The sequence below is a fragment of the Elephas maximus genome, chromosome 11 (assembly GCF_024166365.1).
Source record: "Elephas maximus indicus isolate mEleMax1 chromosome 11, mEleMax1 primary haplotype, whole genome shotgun sequence".
Classification (NCBI taxonomy): domain Eukaryota; kingdom Metazoa; phylum Chordata; class Mammalia; order Proboscidea; family Elephantidae; genus Elephas; species Elephas maximus.
Genome location: NC_064829.1, coordinates 8,930,068 through 8,954,353, shown reverse-complemented (window position 1 = coordinate 8,954,353; position 24,286 = coordinate 8,930,068). Strand labels below are relative to the sequence as shown.

The window sequence follows — 24,286 nt, the reverse complement described above, 5'->3', positions numbered from 1 at the left end:
TCTCTCAGATGTCCTCCTGGGGAGTGCCAGCCCCTTCTCCTCCTAAAGTGTGGAAAGTCTTTCTGTGCTTCCCTTGAATGCCAAGCTTCAATACAAGTGGGCCCCAGAAAGCAGGGAAGGAAAACTTAAGCAAAACTGGAGGCAACTCCTTGCCCAAAGGTGGCTTGCTGAGTGTGGAATTTCTGACTACAAATGTGATTGCAGAAACAGAAGAGGGAAAGGAGTAATAACCAGAGAAAGAGAGGACTGCACCCACTGGTCAACATATTGATTAGTATACAATAACTCCTCTGAGTGGTGGTGCCAGATTGTGGGCAGACTGACCACAGCATGTTCTCTGGTGTATTTAGGAGAGATTCAAAGTTGAAAAACGAGATCTGGAACTTTCATAACCCAATCAAACCCGGGAGGGAGAAGGAGCTATAACAGAGAAGGAGAGGAAAAAGTAAGCAAAGGCCAAAGGCTCTGCCCACCTAAGAGTTTCTTGCAGAAAGCAGTGTGGGCAAAAATATCAAATACTAGGAAGAACTGAGAAAGTTAATACTCTCAAAAATGCCAATACTCCAACAACAACAACAAAAAAATCACAAGACACACAAAGAACAGAGAACCAATGGCCCATCCAAATGAGTATGACCAAAGCAGTGAAAGCGCATCTAGGGATGACAGATAATTTTGAAAATGAATATAATACAACAACCCAGTACCCAGTGCCGTCAAGTCAATCACTGAACATAATTAGAGAATTTAGGGAAAACATAGCAAAGAGCTAAAAGAAATAAGAAAAACAATGCAAGAGCAAAATAAAGATCTAAAAAAAGAGATACTGCAACTGAAAGGGACAATAACTGAAGAGAGAAACACAACAGAAGGATTTACCAACAGCTTTAGTCAGGCAGAAGACAGAATAAGACAGTTAAAATAACAGACACTGAAGAGCAATAAGAATGGAGGCTCAAGAAAACTATGCAGTTTAATGGAATTATGGTATAACAAAAGATTTAATATACACATCACAGTAATTCCAGAAGGAGATGAGAGACAGAAATAGAATGTTTGAAGAAATAATGACAATATTTCACCAATCTAATGAAGGACATGAATCTACAAATCCAAGAAGCTCAAAGGACGCCAAGCAGGATAAACTCAGAGATCTACAGCAAGATGCATCATAGTTAGGCTTTCAAAAATTAAAGAGAGAAATCTGAAATCAGAGAGAGAGAAGCAAACAGTCACATACAAAAGATCCCCAATAAGATTAAGTGCTGATTTCTGTCTAGAAACTTTAGAGACCAGAAAGCAATGGAATGACATATTTAAAGTGCTGAAAGGAAAAAAAAAACAAGACTGTCAACCAAGAATACTATACCCAAGAACGCTATCCTTCAAGAATGAAAATAAAATTAAAATATTCCTAGACAAACAGAAGCTGAGAGAGTTCATATCCACCAGACCGGTCCTACAAAAAATATACTAATGGGAGTTCTGCAGATGGAAGGGAAAAGATGCTAGAAAGTAATTCAAAGCTATACATAGCTATACATAGAAAGATCCCTAATATAAAGGGAAATGCATGGACAAGTATAAGGGCTGGTAATATGGTATTCATATTTGATAATTTTAAATATTTTGTCTTTCCGTTTTTTTGAATAACAAAATATATAAAAGGATAAAATTAAGCCATATGAAGCCTGAAGTATAAAGATATAATTCGTAATCATAATAATAAATGGGGGGGGGAGAGGAATGGTATACAGAATTTCTTCCGTATCTCTGAAGTTAGGCTGGTACCACATACAAGCTATTAAATGTAATATTCATGATAACCCCTAAGAAAATATCTAAAAAACATATACAAAAGGAAAGAAGAGAACCCAAAAGGCTTACTACAGCAAACCAACAAAACACACACACACACACAAAAAGCAAGTATAAAAGGACAAAGAAAGCCTTAAGACACACAAAAATAACAAAATGAAGAACAGGTCACTTGTGATCAACAGTTAGAGAATGTAAATGGACTAAATGCTCTAATCAAACAGCAGAGAGTGGCAGAATGGGTAAAGAACATGATCCAACTATATGCTGTTTCCAAGAGACACATCTTAGTTCCAAGGACACGAATAGGTTGAAAGTGAAAGTATGGGAAAAAATATTTCATGCAAATAATAACCAAGAAAGATGGAGTGACAATCTTAATATCAAAGTAGACTTTAAGACAAAATCTCTGAGAAAAGATAAATATGGATATCATATAGTGATAAAAGGGTCAATTCATCAAGAGTGTTTTACAGTTCTAAATATATATGCACCCAACACTGGAGCACCTAAACATATAAAGCAAACACTGACAACTGAAGGCAGAGATAGACAAACCCCAAAAAACCAAACCCACTGCCATCAAGTCAATACCGACTCATAGCGACCCTATAAGACAGAGTAGAATCGCCTCATAGAGTTTCGAAGGAGCGCCTGGTGAATTCAAACCGCCGATCTGTTGGTTAGCAGCCATAGTTCTTAACCACTATGCCACCAGGGATTCCCAGGAATAGAAAGTACTATGATAATAGTAGGAGACCTCAATGTACCACTTTTAATATTGGGCAGAACATCTATAAAGAAGATCAATAAGGAAACAGACGACCTGAATGACATAATAAAACAACTTAACAGACATATATATAGAACACTCCACCTGAAAACAACACAATACACAGTCTGCTCTAGTGTACATGGATCTTTCTCCAAGAAAGACCACATTTTAAGTCACAAAAGTCCTGATAAATTTTAAAAGACTGAAATCATACAAAGTATTTTTTCTGACCACAAGTGAAGCTAGAAATCAGTAACAGAAAAAAACCTGGAAGAGGTACAAACATACGGACATTAAACAACACACCATTAAAATATCAATGGGAGAATGGAGAAATAACACATTTCATAGAGTCAAATGAAAACGAAAGCACAACACACCAAAACTCACGGGATGCAGTAAAGGCACTACTCAAAAGGAAACTAACACCAATAAACATCTACATGAAAAAAAGAAAAAAGATCTCAAATTAACAGTCTAACTCAACAACTCCAGGAACTAGAAAAAGAAGAGCAAACTAAGCCTAAACCTACCAGAAGAATGGAAATACCAAAGATCAGAGCAGAAATAAATAAAATTGAAAACAGAAAAACAATAGAGAACATGAACAAAACCAGAAGCTGGCTCTATGAAAAGATCAATAAAACTAACAAACCTTTAGCTAGATTGAAAGAGAAAAGATACAAATAAGAGAAATAAAAAATGAAAAAGGGACATTACAACAGAACCAATAGAAATAAAGAGAATTATGACAAAGTATTATGTACTCTGTATGGCAACAAATTGGATAACCTAGATGAAATGGACAAATTCTTAGAAGCACATTACCTACCCAAACTGACTCAAGAGGAAATAGAAAGTCTCAACAGACCCGTAACAAGAGACTGAATCAATGATCAAAAACATCCCAACAACAACGACAAAAAGCCCTGCACCAGATGGCTTCACTGGGGAATTCTACCAAACATTTAGAGAAGAATTAACACCAATACTGTTTACACTCTTCCAAAAGACAAAGAAGGAAGGAATACTCTCTAATTCATTCTATGAAGTAAACATAACCCTGATACCAAAACTAGACAAAGACACCAGAAGAAAAGAAAACTATATGCCAGTATCTTAGGAATAGATGCAAAATTCCTCAACAAAATACTAGTGAACAGAATTCAACAGCATGTTAAAAGAGTCATACACTATGACAAAATGGAATTTATTCCAGGAATGCTGGGATGGTTCAACATTAGAAAAATCAATCAATGTAATAAACCACACATCAGTAGAGCAAAGGAAAAGAAATACATGATCATCTTCAGGGTTGCAGAAAAAGCATTTGATAAAATCCAACACTTTTCTTTTGATGAAAACCCTCAAGATGCTTGTAAAAAAGGGAAAATTCTTCAGTACAATTCAGGGCATACATGAAAAGCCAACAGCCAACATCACGCTTAATGGAGAAAGACTGAGAGCTTTCCCCTTAAAATCAGGAACAAAATCAGGGTGCCCGCTCCCACCACTTCTATTCAGTATTGTATTAGAAGTCCTGGCCAGAGCAATAAGACAAGAAAAATAAAAGGTATTCAGGTTGGAAAAGAAGTAAAATTATCTCTATTCATGGATAATAATGATCCTATACGTGGAAAATCCTAGAGTCCACAAGAAAACTTCTAGAGCTAACAGAAATTTAGCAAAGTTGTAGGGTACATGGCCAACAAACAAAAATCCGATGGGTTTCTATACAGCAGCAATGAGTAATCTGAAAGGAAAATTAGGAAATAATTCCATTTACAATAGCATCTAAGAGAATAAAATACCTAGGAATAAATCTAACCAGGAACGTTTAAAGACTTACAGAATTAAAGTATAAAGCACTGCTGAAAGAGATTAAAAAATACTCAACTGAAAAGATGATAGGTGTCCACGATTGGAAGACTTAACATTGTTAAGATGTTAATACTACCTAAAGTGATTTATAGATTCAATGCAATTCCAATCAAAATTACAACAGCCTTCTTTACAGAAATAGAAAAAAACAATCCTCAACTTTATATGGAATGGCAAGAGCCCCCAAATAGCTAAAGCAATGTTGAAAGAGAAGAACAAAGTAGGACTCTCACTTCCTGATTTTAAAACATACTATACATCTACAGTAATCAAAACAGCCTGGTACTGGTATAATAGACACATAGACCAATGGAACAGAAATCACAGTCCTGAAATGAACCCACACATCTATGGTCACATGAATTCTGACAAGGGTGCTAAGTCCATTCAATGGGGAAATAGGGGTCTCTTCAATAAATGGTGCTGGAAAAATTGGATTTCCACATGCAGAAAAATGAAACAGGATCCATGTCTCACACCAGACACAAAAACAAATTCAAAATGGGTTGACGACCTAAATGTGTAAACTAAAACCATAAAATTCTTAGAAGAACAAGCAGGGGCAACACGGTGAGGCCTAGCTTCCAACCACGGATCATCTAATATAGTAACAAAAGCACAAACAGCAAAAGACAAAATAAATAAATGGGGCCTCATGAAAATTAAAAACTTTTTTCATCAAAAGACTAACAAAAAAGTGAAAAGACAAGCTTACCTACTGGGAGAATATCTTTGGAAACCATATATCCAACAAGAATCTGCTAACCAATATATGTATAAAACTTTGACAACTTAACAACAAAAAGACAAATAACCCAATCATAAAACAGGCAAAGGACTCGAATACACATTTCACCAAAGAGGACATTCGAATGGCCACCAAACACATGAAAAGAAGCTCAATGTCATTACCCATCAGACAGATGCAAATCAAAGAGAGAAAGAAGACGGTTTACTCAAGGAGAACCAGGCTTCCATCAAGGCAAAGAAGTAGGGAGAGCATTCCTTGAACAAGCTGAGGGAAAAAGGCAAATCTGTCTACAATAGAGAACGGCTCTGGAGGACTCTTGGAAGTAGGCAAGAAAGGCAGCTATAGAAGGACCTGTTAGGAAAGAGGGAAGCATACAGTAGTATTTTCTCAGAGGAAGGAATGTTTCTTCTCTAATTCAAAGTATGTACACAAGGGTGCCCACTCTCTTCACTGAGAAGGCATATAGGAAGAAGAGATGAGTTCTAACGATGACAGAAGTGGGGGTGATAAATACATTTTAAACAGAGGTCTCCTTAATAAAGCATTATGCTGGAGCTGTCTAACAGGTAGTTGGGTATATAAATCTAAAGCTTAGGAGCATGTCACAGATGTGTTAATGACTTGTGTAACTGAGTATAAGTTGCAAATGTCTTACTTTTTAAGAAAGTGTCTCAGTTTCAGTATTTTCTTAATCCCTCCACTTAGATCAATTTGATGAAACTAATGAGAAGATTCAAACATGGCTAAGAACATCCAATGACTGTAATTACAACAAATATATAAAAACAAAAGTCAACACCAGGGGTGAGAGAAGAAGAAGGGAGAGAGATCCTGTGGCCATGAAAAGGCAGCACACAGGGTCCTCGTGATAGAGCTGTTCCATGGTTCTGTATCTGGACTGCGGTGGTGACCACACAAATCTACATGTGATAAAACTGCACCAAACTACATACACAGACACACATTCACACAGACATACAAACACACACACACATAAATGAGTGCATGGAAAACTAGTGAACTCTGTATGGACTGTATCAGCGTCAACTTCCTGGTAGTGACACTGAACTATAGTTATGCAGATGTTACCACTGGGAGAATCTGGGTGAAGGGTATATTGGATCTCACTATGTTACTTCTTACAACTGCATGCAAATCTACAATTATCAAAATAAGAAAATTTTTTTAAGTATTAAAAGCATGTTGAATTGGCCAATGTTGTATCATATAAATTTTTACAAAAATGAAAAAATTAAAGGCAATGAAGTATACAACTGGAAAATACTGTCTTCAAAACTCACGGTAAACACTAGAGAATTAGTCTCTCTAGCTCAGTGACTCTCAACTGGAGGTTCTGAGGGGCTGCCAGCACACAGAACTATTAGAATTACTTCTACATCCCCATGCCCTGAACAAATACCCACACCAGAACTGCTGTTGTCCTGAGTCCCGGATTTTTGGAGGAAGTTTGTCATATTGTCAAGTGAACTGCAACTGAAGAAAAGAAAAAAACCACTCTTCTAGCTACTTTATGAACACTTGTAATTTGGTAAGGAAAAAAGCATGTAAGAGAAACAATATTTATGTATAACAAACACGAAGTATTTTAAGAGACTGCTTCTCATTAGGTTTTCCCAAAATCTGCCAACACATGTACTTGGTGAATATGAACAAAAACCTTCTGTTCTTAGAAGGATAAACCAAACCCCTGCCCCACAAATAATGGATGGATTTTCAGTGGTATATCAGTACCCTCCTAAGTACTTCACTGATAATCAATAATTGTAGAATACAATGCGAGGTAGCAAGCCGAGGTACACTCTGTGGCCTTGGACAGAGTAAAATCATCCAGCCTATACAGGAGACCTTAGCATACCAGCACCATACACTAGTCAACTCAAGGACAGAATCACAAACCAAAACATGATACTCAATTTTTTTCAAAATGGCCCTATGAACAAGCAGACACAAAAAGAAAGCCTGTATTTAGCCCACTAAAAAAAAATATGGGGAAACATTTTGAAGTAGGAAGGCAACTTAATTTAATGTCTGAATGAGTGGTATCATTCACAAAAAAATACCACGTATCCTTGGAAAAATAAAATTACCTCCTGGTGAACACATTTTGAAAATCCTAGTATGTATAAATTTACATATATAAATTTTGTGAACAATTATAGATATATTTGTCACAATCTAAATATTTAACCATAGGAGAACTGTTATGTAAAAGAATGGTTATCTCCATTCAATGGACTATTACAAAGCCACTAAAAGATTGTTTTTATGACAGCAAAATGTTTACAATGTATTGTTAAGTAGGAAAAGGGCTACAAACTAATATGTACAGAATTCTAACTTGGAAGAAAAAGCAATATTGTATATATTTATACAGAAAGAAATGCCAAAAAAAAAAACATAAACTCAAAAGTTTGCATGTTTTTAAATCATTTGCTTTTTCTTTATACTGCGCTTTACAGGTTTTCTGCTGAGAGTACATACACTTTCGTAATTTGGGGTGGGGGGACTACAAGAATCAATATTTTAAGCAATAAAGGCCATGGAATAATATGAAGAGAAATGTATATAGGTACATATATGAATACACATACACAATATGATAATAATTATTTTAAAGAAAAAATTATACATAAGAAAAGGAAAAACGCTGGTAGCAAATATAGCAAAATAATGATAGCTATTTTTGAAGGATGAAATTATGAGTAATTTTTATTCAACTACTCTATGCCTTGAAAATTTTCTTTAAAGACTATGTATTATTTTAATACAAAAAAATTACAATACTTATCAATCCTGATCCCAAACCTTCCTTTTCACCAAATCCTGCCTCCTCAAACCAACCACCAAACACACACATGCACACACCCACAAGTACTTACATGGGCTCACATCTCTGTATCTGTTTCGATTCCTGTTTTCTGGAAACTTGGCCACTCTATGAGGATAGTCATGGGACTCATTTCGAATTTCCTTAAAATAACAAAAATATATTTTAATACTCCTCTTAAATTTTTTTTTTTAATTTTATATACCAAGAAAGATATTTTGCCAACCAGTATAAACTAACATTTATTGAGCACTCATGCTATACTAAGTACTGTGCAAAGCATTTCGGTTACATACACCTTCACATCTAATCCTCATAGCGACAGCAGGCAAGAGAACTTCCTCCATTTTATATCCCAGGGATCATAGGCTTTGGGAGATTCAACAATCTGCCAAAGGTCATCAAACTAGTAAGTGACAGACCCCAGGACTGAATGAATGCTTTATCTAACTGACCAGGTTTTATCCCTCAAATAAAACATTATTCTCCTATGGTTAACCCATCTCCTAAGGTCTGTCACATCATACACAAATTTCTGATGAAACTTATTATATCCAACTAAATTCTTGCATTTCTATCTTAAAATTTTTACCTATCTCATCTTCATGCCTCATAACCAAAACAATCCAAGCCAGTTGCCAGATAGTTGATTCCAACTCATGGTGACCCCATGTGATTCAGAGGAGAACTGCGCTCCATACGGATTCCAGTGGCTGTGATCTTTTGGAAGGAGATCACCTGGGCTTTCTTCCAAGGCACTGCCGGGTGGATCTGAACCACCAACCCTTTGGGTAGTAGCTGAGAGCTTAACTGTTTGCACTACTCAGGGACTCCCTCATGTCTCATTACTATTACTTTATTTTGAGCCCATAAAAATCTTTGAAACTTCTTTCTGGAGCCATAAATGCTTAGCTACAACCTCCAGGCCTCAGGTTCATTTTCGGATGCTGGAAGTTTTCTGTATTCCACAATGGAAGAAATTCCGGAAACGCACATCTACACTAGGCACTGAGCTGCTTGGCCAGGTTTTATCTCCCAAATGAGACACTATTCTAAGAATTCAGGTAAAACCAGAGACATACCTCCAAAAATAAATAAATGAAAGTGTGCTTTAATGGCAAAAGTTGAGTTACGCTTTTGCTCATGTGACTACACATGAGAAAAACCATTTTAAAAGTTAGGCACCAGGCAGTTTTACAAATCAAGCATAAAGGTTTCAATTCATTTCTTCATAAACGTCCCCCAGACCCCCTCCATTCCTGCCTACCACTCCCCTCACCCAGTTTAGGACAGATGTCTTCTATTTCATATCACATCTTTATTCCTTGTGCCTAGTGCAAAAATCCTCAGTCAATAGTCTATATATATATAAATTCTTAGTCAATAGTCTATATATATAGACTATATATAGCTAAAATCCACCTAATTTCAAGGAAACTTAAACTCTATTATTAGTTCCTGTGGTGCAGTGGATTACTTAATACGGCCCTTCTAGCCACAGTCTCTGTGACTCCCACACAATGACTGGGTGATACAATGCAAATACAGGTGTCTGTGGCCCACCGAGGGGACTGAAAAGCTTGCTGCTAACGCAGATAAGGCGCATGGAACCTGTGACGGTTATGTGTCAACTCCGCTGATATGTAATGATGTAATCTGGCAGGTATGTAACAACGTGGTCATCCTCCATTTTGTGATATGTTGTAAATCCTAGCCTCTGTGCCAGTGGTTACGGTCCCATTTGGGAGTGAGTTATCTGTTATGTTACTGAGGCAGGATGAGGCCAGGATGTATCTTGAGTCACCGTCTTACTGGAGCATGTGACTCAAGTCACCACCCTTACCCCAATTACCACCCTTATTCAAGTCACACCCTTGGACCGCCTTGCTCAAGTAAGGGGAGTTTCCTTGAGGATATGGTCTGCATCCAATATATAAACGAATGCTTGGGCAAAGTTCTCTCTTTTGCTCTGGATCCTGCATCCAGCTCTTCATCATCTGACTTCTAGTTCTTAGAACTTCGGCCAGCAGCCTATCATCTGACCTGCAGATTTGGTTCTGTCAGACCCTGCAACCACATGAGTCAGAAGAAGCCTCTAGCCTGACGCCCGATCCATGGATTTGGGGCCTGCCAGCCTCCACAACCATGTGAGCCATTTTCTCGACAGTTCGTGAGTTCTGTGAGATGCTGCAGAGAATTATGGAATCCAAAGACAGGATGAAGAGTACTGAGGGGAAGAGGAGTAGTTGTTTTAGAGATGCAGGAGTGGTCCACCAGCAGTTTGGAGAAGTTGGACATTTGGAACATCTTTAACCTCCGCCTCACAGGAACCAGCTTTGTGCTGATCATTATAATAGAAATTATTAATCCAATTCCTAATAAGGTTTTCTGGACAGGGAAGGGAAAAGAGATACATTTTTATGAGTCAAAAAATAAAGATTTGTTTATAATTTTGGAGTGTAAATAGAATGCCTAGTTGCAGTGGTGAAGGATTCTATGGGGAAAATACTGAACAATGCAGGAAGCATCAGAAGATGGAAGGAATACACAGAGTCATTACACCAAAAAGAATCAGTCGACACGCAACCACTTCAAGAGGCAGCACATGCTCAGGAGCCGATGGCACTGAGGGAGGAAGTCCAAGCCGTACTGAAGGCACTGTCAAAAAACAAGGCTCCAGGAACTGACAGAACATCAACTGAGATGTTTTGACAAGCAGAGGAAGCCCTGGAAGTGCTCACTCATCTATGCCAAGAAATTTGGAAGACAGTTACCTGGCCAACTTACTGGAAGACATCCGTATTTATGCCTATTCCCAAGAAAGGTGATCCAACCGAATTCCAGCACAACCTGTACAGGCAAGGTCACAGTAGCTCCACACACACATCCAAACTCCCTGAGGGACCAAATCGCTGGGCTGAGGGCTGTGGGGACTGTGATCTTAGAAAACATCTAGCTCAACTGGCATAACATAGTTTATAATGAATATGTTCAACATTCTACTTTGGTGAGTAGCATCTGGGGTCTTAAATGCCTGTAAGCAGCCACCTAGGACACTCCACTGGTCTCACCCCTTCGGGAGCAAGGAATAATGAAGAAAACTAAAGATAAAAGGGAAAGATTAGTCCAAAGAACTAATGGACCACATCTACCATGGCCTCCACCATGAGTCTAGTAAAACTAGATGGTGCCCAGCTACCACTGACTGCTCTGACAGGGACCACAACAGAGGGTCCCAGACAGAGCTGGAGAAATAAGTAAAACAAAATTCTAACTCAAAAAGAAAGACCAGACTTGCTGGCCTGACAGAGACTGGGGAAACCCTAAGAAACCCTCGGGCACCCTTTCAGCTCAGTAATTAGGTCACTCCTGAGGTTCACCCTTAGCTAAAGATTTAACAGGCCCACGGAACAAAACAAGACTAAAGGGGCACACCAGCCCTGGGGCAGGGAATGGAAGGCAGGAGGGAACAGGAAAGCTGGTAATAGGGGACTGGGGACTGAGAAGGGAGAGTATAGACATGTCGTGGGGTTCTTAACCCATGTCACTGAACAATGTGGGTACTAACTGTTTAATGAGAAACTAGTCTGTTCTGTAAATCTTCATCTAAAGTACAATAAAGAAATCAGAAGACACACTGCATTGGGCAAATCTGCTGCAAAGGACCTCTTTAAACTGTTGAAAAGCAAAGATATCACCTTAAAGACTAAGGTGCGCCTGACCCAAGCTGTGGTATTTTCAATCGTTATCATATGCATGTGAAAGCTGGACAATGAATAAGGACGATCAAAAAAAAAACTGACGCCTTTGAACTGTGGTGTGGCGAAGAATATTGAATATACTATGCACTGCCAAAAGGACGAACAAATCTGTCTTGGAAGAAGTATAACCAGAACGCTTCTCAGAAGCAAGGATGGTGAGACTGTGTCTTACATACTTTGGACATGTTATCAGGTCCCTAGAGAAGGACATCATGCTTGGTAAAGTACAGGGTCAGTGGAAAAGAGGAAGACCCTCAACGAGATGGACTGACACGGTGGCTACAACAATGGGCTCAAGCATAATAATGATTGTTAAGGATGGCACAGGACTGAGCTATGTTTCGTTCTGTGGTACATAGGGTCACTTTGAGTTGGAACCAGCTCGATGGCACCTAGTAACAACAATAGAAACTATAATTATACTATTAAAATAAGACACACAAACTGAATATCCAATGTTTTTACTGATGGAACATGATGCAGAAGTTTCTAAACTGAAATATTCGATTTTTCTGGAAGTGAGTGAGATGGTAAGAATACTTTTGCAAGGTACAAAGCAGTATTACTTGCCTGCAGTGTGCTATAAAAAACAAAACAGAACAAAACCCACTGCCATCAAGTCGATTCTGACTCATGGTGACCCTACAGGACAGATTAGAACTGCCCCATAGTTTCCAAGGAGCACCTGGTGGAGTTTAACTGCAGACCTTTTGGTTACCAACTGCAGCACTTAACCACTATGCCAGGAGTGTGCTATAGGAATTTAAATTTTTCCAAGTGGAAGGATAACTGACTTACTATCACACTTAATTTTACATTTATGTGTAACACCTATTCTACCATAAACCAAGCTTCCGTACATGTGTGGGTTTGCTTCTAGATCCTCATTCTGTTTCATGGAACCATTTGTCTACCCTTGACACAGTTATCAAACCTTTAGTTACTGTAGCTTTGTAATACATCTATGTCTGAAAAGGCAAGTTGCCCCCTATTTAATTCTCTCCATTCATGCTGTGTTTCATATTTCAATTCATTTTATAATTTTTCTTCATGAAGGTATGCTATGTTTATTCTCAGAAACCTTAAAGGCTTTGTTGCTACATGAATGGGATTTTTTGCTCAATCTACTGGTTATTAGGAGCTCTGGTGGAGCAATGGTTAAGCACTTGACTGCTAACTGAAAGGTAGGTGGTTCAAACCCACCAACTGCTCCAAGGGAGAAAAGACCTGGCTATCTGCTCCCATAAAGATTACAGCCTGGAGACCAGAAGAACTAGATGGTGCCTGGCTACAACCGATGACTACCCTGACAGCAAACACAACAGAGAATCCCTGATGGAGCAGGAGAACAGTCGGACGCAGACTTCGAATTCTCGTAAAAAGACCAGACTTAATGGTCTGAGACTAGAAGGACCCTGAAGGTCACAGTCCCCAGACCTTCTGTTAGCCCAAGAAAGGAACCATTCCCAAAGGCAACTCTTCAGACAGGGACTGGACTGGACTATAAGACAGAAAATGATACTGGTGAGGAGTGAGCTTCTTGGCTCAAGTAGACACAGGAGACTATGTGGGCAGCTCCTATCTGGAGGGGAGATGAGCAGGCAGAAGGGACAAAAGCTGGCTGAATGGACATGGGGAATACAAGGTGGAGAGGAGGAGTGTGCTGTCTCATTAGTGGGAGAGCAACTAGGAGTATACAGCCAGGTGTATATAAACTTTTCTATGAGACAATGACTTGATTTGTCTAGTAGTTGATGCTCACTCTCCACTGAGACCTTAGCTAGGGGCTCTGAGCTGGAACACCTACAGGTAGCTTCTCTAAGGACAAACAGAGAGAGAGAGGTAACAGAGGGCAAGTGAAAACCAGGCAGAGGCTGTACTGTTTTTATGATCTAGCCTCAGAAGACACATAGGATCACTCCTACTTCTATTGGTCAGCAAGGTCCCAAGCCCCTTCCTTAACGCAAGGATAGGAAAAAACAGATGCCACATCTCAGTGGGAGAAACATCAGTCACACTGTATTAAGAGCATGTGGGATGTGTGTAAGGTGGACAGAAATAATACCTTTCAGTTTCATATCATTTTCCATAAAAGCATATCACAGCAGTGACTAGATGAAGAGTAAAAAAGCTTCAATCATTTGTACAAACTATAAGAGCTTTAAAATGTCAAATAAATAATTAAACGTTATCATTGTAAAGTGGTAGCAGTAGCGTCAGAACCTGTCTAACTTCAGGGGGGATAATGAGAATCAAGATTAGCCCAAAGCTGATCCATGAGGTGGAGGTCAGACATACAGCCACTCTCCAACCTTTTGACCAATTCTGACACCAGCCATCCCTCCCACGGCACTCTATTTCTCTGCTGGGTTTGATAATCCGTGGCAATGGCCACACAGAGCTCACAGGCCACACTTACAGTTAAGTGGTTTCTTAAGAAAGTAACCATACAACTAGGAATCAGAATCAAGAGGCTACAACTTGGGACTGGGATCACAACCAGGATCAGGAAGCATATAGGAAAAGTCTCCCTTCGTTAGTGCAGGACAGCTCTCTCAGCTCCTCACGGCCATGCAAACAAGCAGGCCCTGCTCTTTGCTGTGCATGCCCCTCTAAGCCCCACCAGGACAGGCTACCTCTCTGCCCCCTAGGGACAAGCCCCTTTCAGCCCCCTCAGGACAGGTCCCCCCATGGTCCTTTCAGACAGGCCTTCCCATGGTCCCTTCAGGACAGGACCCCTGAGGACAGGCTCCTCTTGGCCCTGCCATCTGTCACCACCAAGTACCTCAGGACCCTTCCAGGCCTGTTAACCACCAGCTCTGCCACTGGGCCCCTTCCAGGCCTCTTGTTGTCTTCAGTGTTACAGCCCCTCACCCATGTTACAGCTCGTTCAGGAAGTTCCTTGCTACCTTTCTCTCTGCTTCTTTATTCTTTCTTCCTTCTGCTTCTGTCTGCTTCCTATCTGAAAAATCTTTGTGGGATTGGCTGCATATATACACAAATTCCTCATCAATTTCAAGGAATGGCCCTTCCACCAGGGCCACAAACCGACCAATCCCCTCAGTGGGCCACAGACATGTCATTTGCATCATCGGCTATAGTCACTTGATCTGCATAGTCTACAGTCACTTCATGTACACAGTATACTGAACACTCCCTGTAAAGTACCTACCAATCACAGGGTAGGCTGTAGCCCAGGACCGGACAAGAAGTATCAAACCTAGTTGTTCACAGCTTGCCCAGGAAATGTAACAAACCTTCTAGGGTAGAAAAGTACAGTACAGGTGGCTTAGAAGAAAAACCTCTCAAGCTGTTTTTTCAAAGAACCAAGGCAAAAGGCCACATAAAGCAACTCATTTAACCACATATACGTAAAATTAAATTTTAACACTCAGATATAGGTTTATACTAACCTACATAACCTCAAAAACTACATTAAAAGTTGAAATATTACAAAGCACAGATCATTTTATAATGCAATTTAAGAGGTGGCTAAGAGAACACTGCTAACCAAAAGGTCTACAGTTCAAATCCACCAGCCACTCCTTGGAAACCCTACGGGGCAGTTCTACTCTATCCTATAGGGTCACTATGAGTCAGAATGGACTCAACAGCAATGGGTTTGGTTTTTGGTTTTATACATAAAAATATTAATATAACACTAAAACATCTTTCTGTTGACAGCTCTTCTGTATCAAGTGAGAGGAAACAGATCGGCAAGGATAAAAAGTTCTGATAACATCATGCTGATGAGAAAGTGTGAAGAAAAGGTAGTACCAGGGCTAGGTGCCACTGAGGCAACTCCAACTCAAGGCGACCCCGTGTGTGTCAGAGTAGAACTGCACTCCACAGGCCTTTCAGAAATACTGCATCAGGCCTTTCTTCTGGGGTGCCTCTGGGTGAACTCCACCTCCAAACTTCTGGTTAGCATCCAAGGGCGTTAACCACTTACACCACCCAGGGACTGAGGAAAAGGTATGGTCACATATTACTGATGAGGATGCACACTGGTACAATGTTTTTTCAAGACTATCACAAGATGTTTGACCCAGCAATTTCAATCGATTGCAGGGATTTATAACACATATAGTCACACACACGTGCAAAAATGTATACGCAAGAAAGTAGTTAATAGTAAAAAACTGGCAATAATCTAAATGTCCTTCAAGACTGAACTGTTCAAGATTAAGTTATAGTGCAACAGTGCAGTGGAATACACAGGAGCCATGAAAATGGACAGCAAGTTCTACGTGTACCAGTATTTAGTAAAAGGAACAGAAGAATATGCTTAGTATGCCCCATTTGTGGGGGGGAACTCCCATCAGAAATACACATGCCAGAGAACACACTGAATAATTCTAGGACACAAGAAGGTGTGACTTCTAGGGACTGGGCATCTAGAGAAGGGTAAAAATTTATGTAATTTTAAAAAATATTTAAATTATGAAATACAGTAAAACCTGCAAAAGCCAGAACCTGTGTAAGGAAGAAACCTGTCAGAAGGAAAACAAATATTTTCCATAAAAACGAGCAATAAAAATGCAGTAAGACTGCACCATGACAAAGGAAGAAAATTTGCAAGACCCAGAAAGACAAGGCAGTCCCAGCGAATTCTCGCTCTCACAGGTTTCACTGTATTTCAAACAAAATATAGACAATAATGGAATAGAAAAATATAGACAATATACCATCCATGTTCCCCCAGTAAATTAAACATTTATCATTTTTGCTATATTTGCTTCAAATCTCTTCTTTCAGAAAAGAAATAAAACATTTCAGATATAGCTAATACCCTTTCTCTTCCTTTCTAAAAAAAATCCTGTTCTTAAGTATAACTGCTTTCTTTTGGAGAGCTTTTGTACCGCGTGAATTTTAAACCAAGTTCAGATATTACTTTAAAATGAACTAGTTAAAATACTAATAAATAGTAGTGTATCAGTCCTAATACCAATAAATATGTAATTTAAACAATCACATCAAAAGGAAGCTCTTCTCCAGGAGAATTTTATGATGTATGAACTGGTCACATTTCTAGTTTATAAAATTTCAGGTAAATAATCTGATCTTTTTTTTCTTGGAATAACAACTACAGAAGGGAATTTATTAACCAAACAAAGAAGTCATTTCAAGCCAATGACGGAGCAGGACTCCATCGCACCAGCCCTTCTTCGGTACTTCCATTATGCACATACACCTATTTTCCAGGGTTATTCCATCTATCAGTTGTTGACTCCTATTTTTCGCCAAAAAGAAAAACACTTATTTGTGCCACTATAACAAATGGTTGCTGATGTTGCAAAATACATAATAGAGGATAGAGTCCCCAGAACAGGAGGAAGGAAAAGACTAACACAATAAAACAGACAAGACCTTGGGGTTAAGAAACACATTCATCACATAAATCCATTTTATTTTCTCAACTCATAAGAGAAGAACTCTTGCAGAAGACTCATTGTCTCAAATTCCCAATGTTTTTCTGTTCTCATTCATCTTTTTTTTAATTTCAGTGAAGTTAGAAAGGTAACTCCCAATACTTTAAAAAAGCAGAGCCCAGCAGTACACGCTAGCTGCCTATTCTAATATCCGTTTTTTTTTTTTTCCTTCTTTCTTACTTAAGGTTTCTGATTTTATTTTCTGATTACAATGAGGCCAACTAAAACGCTGTATTTCCCAGCCTCCCTTGCTATAAAGGATGTAATGTGACAGTTCCGGCCAATGGAAATAAGCAGAAACCACTGGGCTGGGTTGCAGAAAAGCTTTTCTAAAGAGGGCTGGCTCAGCTGATCCTTGTCCCTCTCACTTCTGCCAACCTGGAATACAAGTTTTGATGTCTATAGGTAACGGGTGGGAACAGGCAGGACCCACCCTGTGAACACTCAAAGGAAGGCTAAGCAGGCATGTGGAGCCACGGTAACAACCCCAGATTCCTACATCCAGAATCTCATTACATAAGAATACGTCCTTATTTAGTCAACGGCTGCTTGATTTTTCTTTTTCACATGCAGCTAAATGCCCATCGTGAACACACACAGTACTACCGCCAAATCTCGGTGACAACTACATCTGACACCAGTGAGGCACTGTCAGGTTTATTCAAGACACAAAAATAATTTTATAAACACTTTGTATAACCAATAAAATGGAGTTTCTCACAATGGTGTGGTTAATCTAGTCACTAGATCATACACAGCAAAATCACCTCTACTGATTTTCTAATACTAAATCTCTCCCCTCCTATGGCAGAGAGAATCTATAGTGCCCCTAAATAGATCAAGAATGCTTCCTATCTTAGAATATCGAGAGGAGGGAAAAGTAACTCTGCAGTAGAGAAACCTAGCAAGCTGTGTCTGAGCCAGATGACCAAGAATAACATCACCATGGAGTCATTTTGCTAGCATGTATCCTGATATTACACAATGAGGCTGGTCCTTCACCTGTGATATTCTTTCCAAAAACCCTAACTTCAATTTAACCAAGAGAAAGCCATTAGACCAACCCAAATTGAGGGACATTCTACAAAACACCTGACCAGTGCTTCTCAAAACTGTCAAGGTCATGAAAAACAAAGAACACTGAGAAACCATCATAGACCAGAAGAGACTAAGGATGTGTGACGACTAAACGTATGTAATGTCACATCCTGGATGGGATCCTGAGACCAAAAAAAGCTCACTGCGGAAAAAACCAGAATAAAGTTTGGAGTTTAATTAACAAAAACAAAAAGAATGTTTCCTGTCAGTAGTAAAACCTACTAAATCAAGGTTTCTCAACATCGGCAATACTGACATTTTGGCTGAATAATTCTTTGCTGTGGGGCATACTACACCATTGTAAGATTGTTAGCAACAGCACCACTGGCCTCCACTTCGTCCTACAGGGTTGCTATGAGTCAGAATCGACTCGACAGCACTGGGTTCATTATATACCAATAGTATACACTTCTACCCTCCCGCTTCCTCTCCACAGCTGTAACAACCAAAAATGTCTCCAGACATTACCAAATGACCCCTGGGCAGCAAACTCCACTCCCCTCCACTTCTGGTTGAGAACTACTGTTCAAATCTAATATAGTAAAACCTGCGTAAGACAGAAACCTGTCAGAAAAAAAACTCAAATACTGTCACAAATACTGGCCACTAACACAGTGATAGACAATGGTAAGACTGCACCCTGTCAAAGGTGGAAAACACATGAGACTGGGAAAAACAAGCCAGTCTCAAGTGAGTTCCAGCTCTCCCAGGTTTCACTACATCAAACCTTACCTTTAATTAAAGTTCCAGGGTGGTGCAAATGGTTAGGCACTCTACTACTAGATGAAAGGTTGGTGATTCAAATCCACCCAGAGGCTCCTCAGAAGACAGGCCTAGCAATCTGCTTCCAAAAGGTTACTGCCTTGAAAACCCTGAAGAACAGTTCTATTCTGTATACATGGGTTTGCCATGAGTCAAAATTGACTCCAGGGCAACTAACAGCCAAATCGAAACGAAGCCCATTAATGTTGAGCTGATTCTGACTCATAGCGACCCTATAGAGCAGAGCAGAACTGCCCCACAGGGTTTCTAAGGAGTGGCCGGTGGATTCCAACTGTCGACCTTTTGGTTAGCAGCCAAGCTCTTAACCACTATGTCACCAAGGCTCCACTAACAACCACCACCACCACCTTGAAATAACTGACTCAATAGTTATTTTTTTTAGTAGCAATGATCCCACATGTAGGCAACTCATGCAGAAGACATCTTTCACAGTTTTAATGTTGACAGGCTAGAAATAACCTAAACGTCCAATAATAAAGACTGATTGAATAAATCTTGGTACCTCCAACTGAATGTTATTCAATCATTTAAAAAACAGGCACTCATATCCTGTCAGTAGCAGCATAAACTCATACAGTCTCTTGGAGGGACACTATGTGATATAAACAAAGGAGTAACAAATCAATAAATGGAACTGGAAAAAAATAATAAATGGAAATGGGCCACTGTTCGCTATTTAGGAGAAAAATCCATTTAGCTCTCTAACTTTATTTAAAATTTAAACACAAGATTATCCACCTTTTCCTTTCCCAAAGAAGTCTAATTTTGAAACATTATGGAATGATAACTCCAACCAAAGGTCTTATAGGTTATCTCCGGGACAAAGTCTCAAACTTTAAATTCTGAACATATCTACATTCTTCTATTATTTCATCTCTTGATATTTTTACACACGTAACACTGAACCTTATTTTGACCAAGGGCTTGAAGGAGCTGAATTTGATTTTACTATAGAAACAATTTTGCTGTAGTTCATATAATGCTAGGCTGAAATGCACGAATAAGACACTTTCTTGTGACCATTCCGCTATTCTTCATTTCACAAGCAATAACTACAGTTAAATGGTAGTATATAGGAACTCAGGAATTCTCAAAAGTCTCATGGCTTATGCCTCAGGAATTCCGAAAGTGTGCTTCATAAAGGCATCTCATAATTTCAGCTTTTCACTGCAACAAGCCAGAAGGTAACGGAATTCGTTCATGGGGTCACAGAATTCAGAAGGTTGTCTTTAGGGAAACATTCACATAATCCTCTAAACAACTTGGTGTTACAAGATGGTTTGTAAAAGAAACGGATCCAAGAAGGTCTGTCTTCTGATTGTTGTCTTTTTTCACCACAATTTCCACAAAGAAGGGATATGCATTAAAAAAGGAATGCTTAGGACAAAAGCTAAACGTACATCTTCCCTATGACCCAGCAATTTCACTCATTATTTCCAAGAAAAACAGTGTATAGATCTACCAAAACAAACACATACAGGAATGTTTATAGCAGATTTATTCATAATACCAAAATCAGAGAAAAAAATCCCAAATGTCCATAAACATGGATAAATTGTAGAATACTCACACAATAGGGTATTACACAGCAATTAAAAAAGAGCAATCCTACCGCTAAATGAAGCAACATGGATAACTTTCATAGACATGTATGGAACAAAAGAAGCCAGATACAAAAATTTCCACTTATATGGAAATTCAACAGCCAGCAAAACTTATTGATGGTGACAAAAGTCAGAAAAGCAGTTACCCCTAACGAGGGGTATGATAGAGCCTTCCGTGGTGTGGGAAATATTCCATATTTTGATTTGGGTGGTGGTTACACAGATGTATACATTATAAGAATTCATTACAAGAACTCATTGAGTTGTATGCTTACAATCTGTGGATTTTACCTATGTTTATGCCTCAAAAAAAGATGAAAATGGTACGGCCACCTTGGAAATCAATGTTAAACAAGTTTACCATATCACTCAGCTATTCCACCCCAGGGTATGTACTCAAGAGAAATGAAAACATTATGTCCACAGAAAAACTTGTACACAAATGCTCATAGCAGCATTAGTCATAACAGTCAAAAAGTAAAAACAATCTAAATGCCCATCAACTGATGAATGAATAAACAAATGTGGTATAGCCATACAATGGAATATTCTTTAGCAATAAGAAGGAAATGAAGTACTTCCATTAAAACACTGAGATACCATATGACCCAGAAATTCTACTCCCAGATATATATCCAAGAGATCTAAAAAGGACTCAAAAAGGTATTTGCAGACCAGTGTTCGCTGCCGCATTATTCACAACAACCCTAGTGTCCATCATACACAAAATGCGGCACATACATTCAATGGGATAATACACAGAAATGAAGTTCTGGTACATGTGGATGAACCTTGGCAACATTACACTAAATGAAACAACCCAGATACAAAAGGACAAATGTTTTATGATCCCTCATATATAAAACATCTGGAATAGACAAATTCAGAGACAATGGTGGAGGGGACAAGAGAATGAGCAATTATTGCTTACTGGACACATGTCTCTGGGGTGATGAAAAACTTTTGAAAATAAATGGTGGTGATGGTTGCACAACACTGTGAATGTAATCAATGCAACTGAACTGTACCCTTAAAAATGGTCACAATGACAAATTTTATGTTATTTCTACCACCAAAAAAAAAACTCACCACAGAAGGCAAGCACAGCTCATTTAAACTGAAAGCAAAAGCACAGCTCATTTAAACTGAAAACAAAAGCACACTAATTTAATTTAGGCTAAGCAAGATCAGTAAGAGAATTGTCTCTCTTGAAGCTCATACAACTCTATTTCATCAAGATTAAAATAAAAAAGGAATGAAGTACTGATACAATGCAATAATATGGATGAATCTTCAATACGTTACGCTAAATAAGTCACTACAAGAGACCATACATTGTACGATTCCATTTACGTAAAATGTACAGAATAGGAAAACCCATAAAGATAGGAAGGAGATTATTAGTGGTGGGCATGTGCAGGGGTTGGGGGTGGATGGGTATGGGAATGAGGAACAAACAGCTGTTAACATATACAAAGAAAAGTTGCCATCAAGTCAATCTTGACTCACCGCGACCCCACAAGACATCTGTACGGAAGCAGGCTGCCGTATCTTTCTCCCTCGGAACAGCTAGTGGGTTTAAACCGCCGAATGCTAAACCACTGTGCCACCAGGGCTCCTTGTTAATGTATATAGGGTCTCTTTTTTGAGGTGTTGAACACATCCTAAAATTAGATTTAGTTGCACAACTGAGAGTACACTAAAAACCACAAAATTGTACAATTTTAAATCAATAAATGCTATGGTATGTGAAATATGTCTCAATAAAGCGGGAAAAAAAAAATTAAGGAATTGAAACGCAAGCATGCTTTCAAAGAGCATCCAGCTTGTTTTTGGGTGCTTCTCATTTTATGGTTCAATAAAAACATTAAGATAATGTAAAAAAAAAAAAAAAAGTCACCATTACATTGGCTATCAAATAAGGCTACCATCTTAAAGCTCCCATCACACCATTACCAAATTCACTTTGCTTCTTTACATGAGTTACAGATTTTAAAATTATACCAATATGCTCTTAAATGTAATGAATTTTCTACAACATACTAAGTATATTAATTTTTTATCCTTAATATAACCTGTCATTCATAGCAGTCAACTGCAAAGGATAGTTCATATTCTAACAGTGGCTTGAAAAGTTTTTACAAGCCCCACATGAAACTACCTGGGCTTAATAAAAATTTTATTTTCCTGGATACAAAATAGTAATATATTTAGGATAAAAGAGGAACAAATGGCTTTAAAAACTAGGCATCTTTGGATCAGCACTTTGTAAAATACAGAATAAGAGACCAAGAAAGCCCTAAAAATAGACCAAGCAGTATTTAATACATTTATTTCTTCTAGAGACAGTTCTTATCATTATTGCCCATTAATTTGAACAAAGCCCAGTCTTCTACAAACTCTGAAAAATAAAACTCCATTGCAGCATACTTAGCTATTGAAATTGAAATAGGCAAGTATTTTCCACTAAAACCTTTATGAATGGTTTAAGTTACATACCGTAAAACTTAAATTTTTAGTTTCAAATGGACATGCCCACAAAAATCTTAGTCATCTAGTGCTGCTAAAACAGAAATACCACAAGTGGATAGGTTTAACAAAGAGAAATTTATTCTCTCACAGTCTAACCCAAACAACCCAGTCTAACAGGCTACAAATCCAAACTCAGGGGGTCAGCTCCAGGGAAGGCTTGCTCTCTCTCTTGGCTCCGGAGGAAGGTCCTTGTCATCAATCTTCCCTTGGTCTGGGAGCATCTCAGCACAGCAGTCTCAGGTCCAAAGGATGTGCTCTGCTCCCGGTGCTGCTTTCCTGGTGATATGAGGTCCCCCTGTCACTCTGCTCACTTCTCTCTTTTATACCTCAAAGAGACTGGCCCAAGACACTATCTCATCTTGTAGATCTCATTAATACAACTGCCCCTAATCCATCTTATTACATCATAGTGATAGGATTTACAACACATAGGGGAATCACATCAGATGATAAAATATCAATCATATGATGCTGAGAATCATGACCTAGCCAAGTTGACAGATATTTTGGGGGGACACAATTCAACCCATGACAACTCTTAAATGACTGAAAATTTCCTCTAAAATCTTGCTAGCCCTAATGGATTAAAATTTCATTCATCCAGTCTCATTAGTATTCTTTTAAAAGTAAAACTTCCGGATAACTGATACTTATTTTTAAAGTGCAAAGCATAAATGGGAATGGTGTTCTACACTGTACTTCTAGATTACACCTGTTAATAATACATTAGAATTTTGAAACTATAATCACTAGTTGAACTGATCTGTGGTTTTTTTTTTTGATTGCACCTTGGTTAAGTTTTAGAGAAATGCTTATGCTAACCTCTCAAAATGAATTAGAAAGCGTTCCATACTTTTCCGTGTTCTAGTTTACAATTTTTGTATCTTAATTTATGGTTTGACTGAACTAAAAAAAACTATTCTACTTTTACAAGGCAGTACTTTGATAATTTTTTCCAAGTTATTCTAATTTCAACATCATTTTTCTTTTAAAAAAAAAATGC

The 24,286-nt window shown here is 38.6% G+C and overlaps 1 protein-coding gene across 5 annotated transcripts in view; it reads right to left on the bottom strand.

Moving 5' to 3' along the window:
- The window catches only part of PTPN2 (protein tyrosine phosphatase non-receptor type 2), a 126,442-nt gene that overhangs the window by 73,043 nt on the left and 29,113 nt on the right, over nucleotides 1–24,286 (bottom strand). For 4 of the 5 annotated variants that reach the window (XM_049899907.1, XM_049899904.1, XM_049899902.1 and 1 more), the window contains exon 2: nucleotides 8,126–8,216. The exons of the other annotated variant lie outside the window; for it this stretch is intronic. Coding sequence is in view for 3 of the 4 variants with exons in the window: in XM_049899904.1 (XP_049755861.1) it covers nucleotides 8,126–8,216 (91 nt within the window). In the remaining variant the exon portion in view is untranslated. The remainder of the gene's footprint in view (nucleotides 1–8,125; nucleotides 8,217–24,286) is intronic. 5 annotated transcript variants of the gene reach the window in all.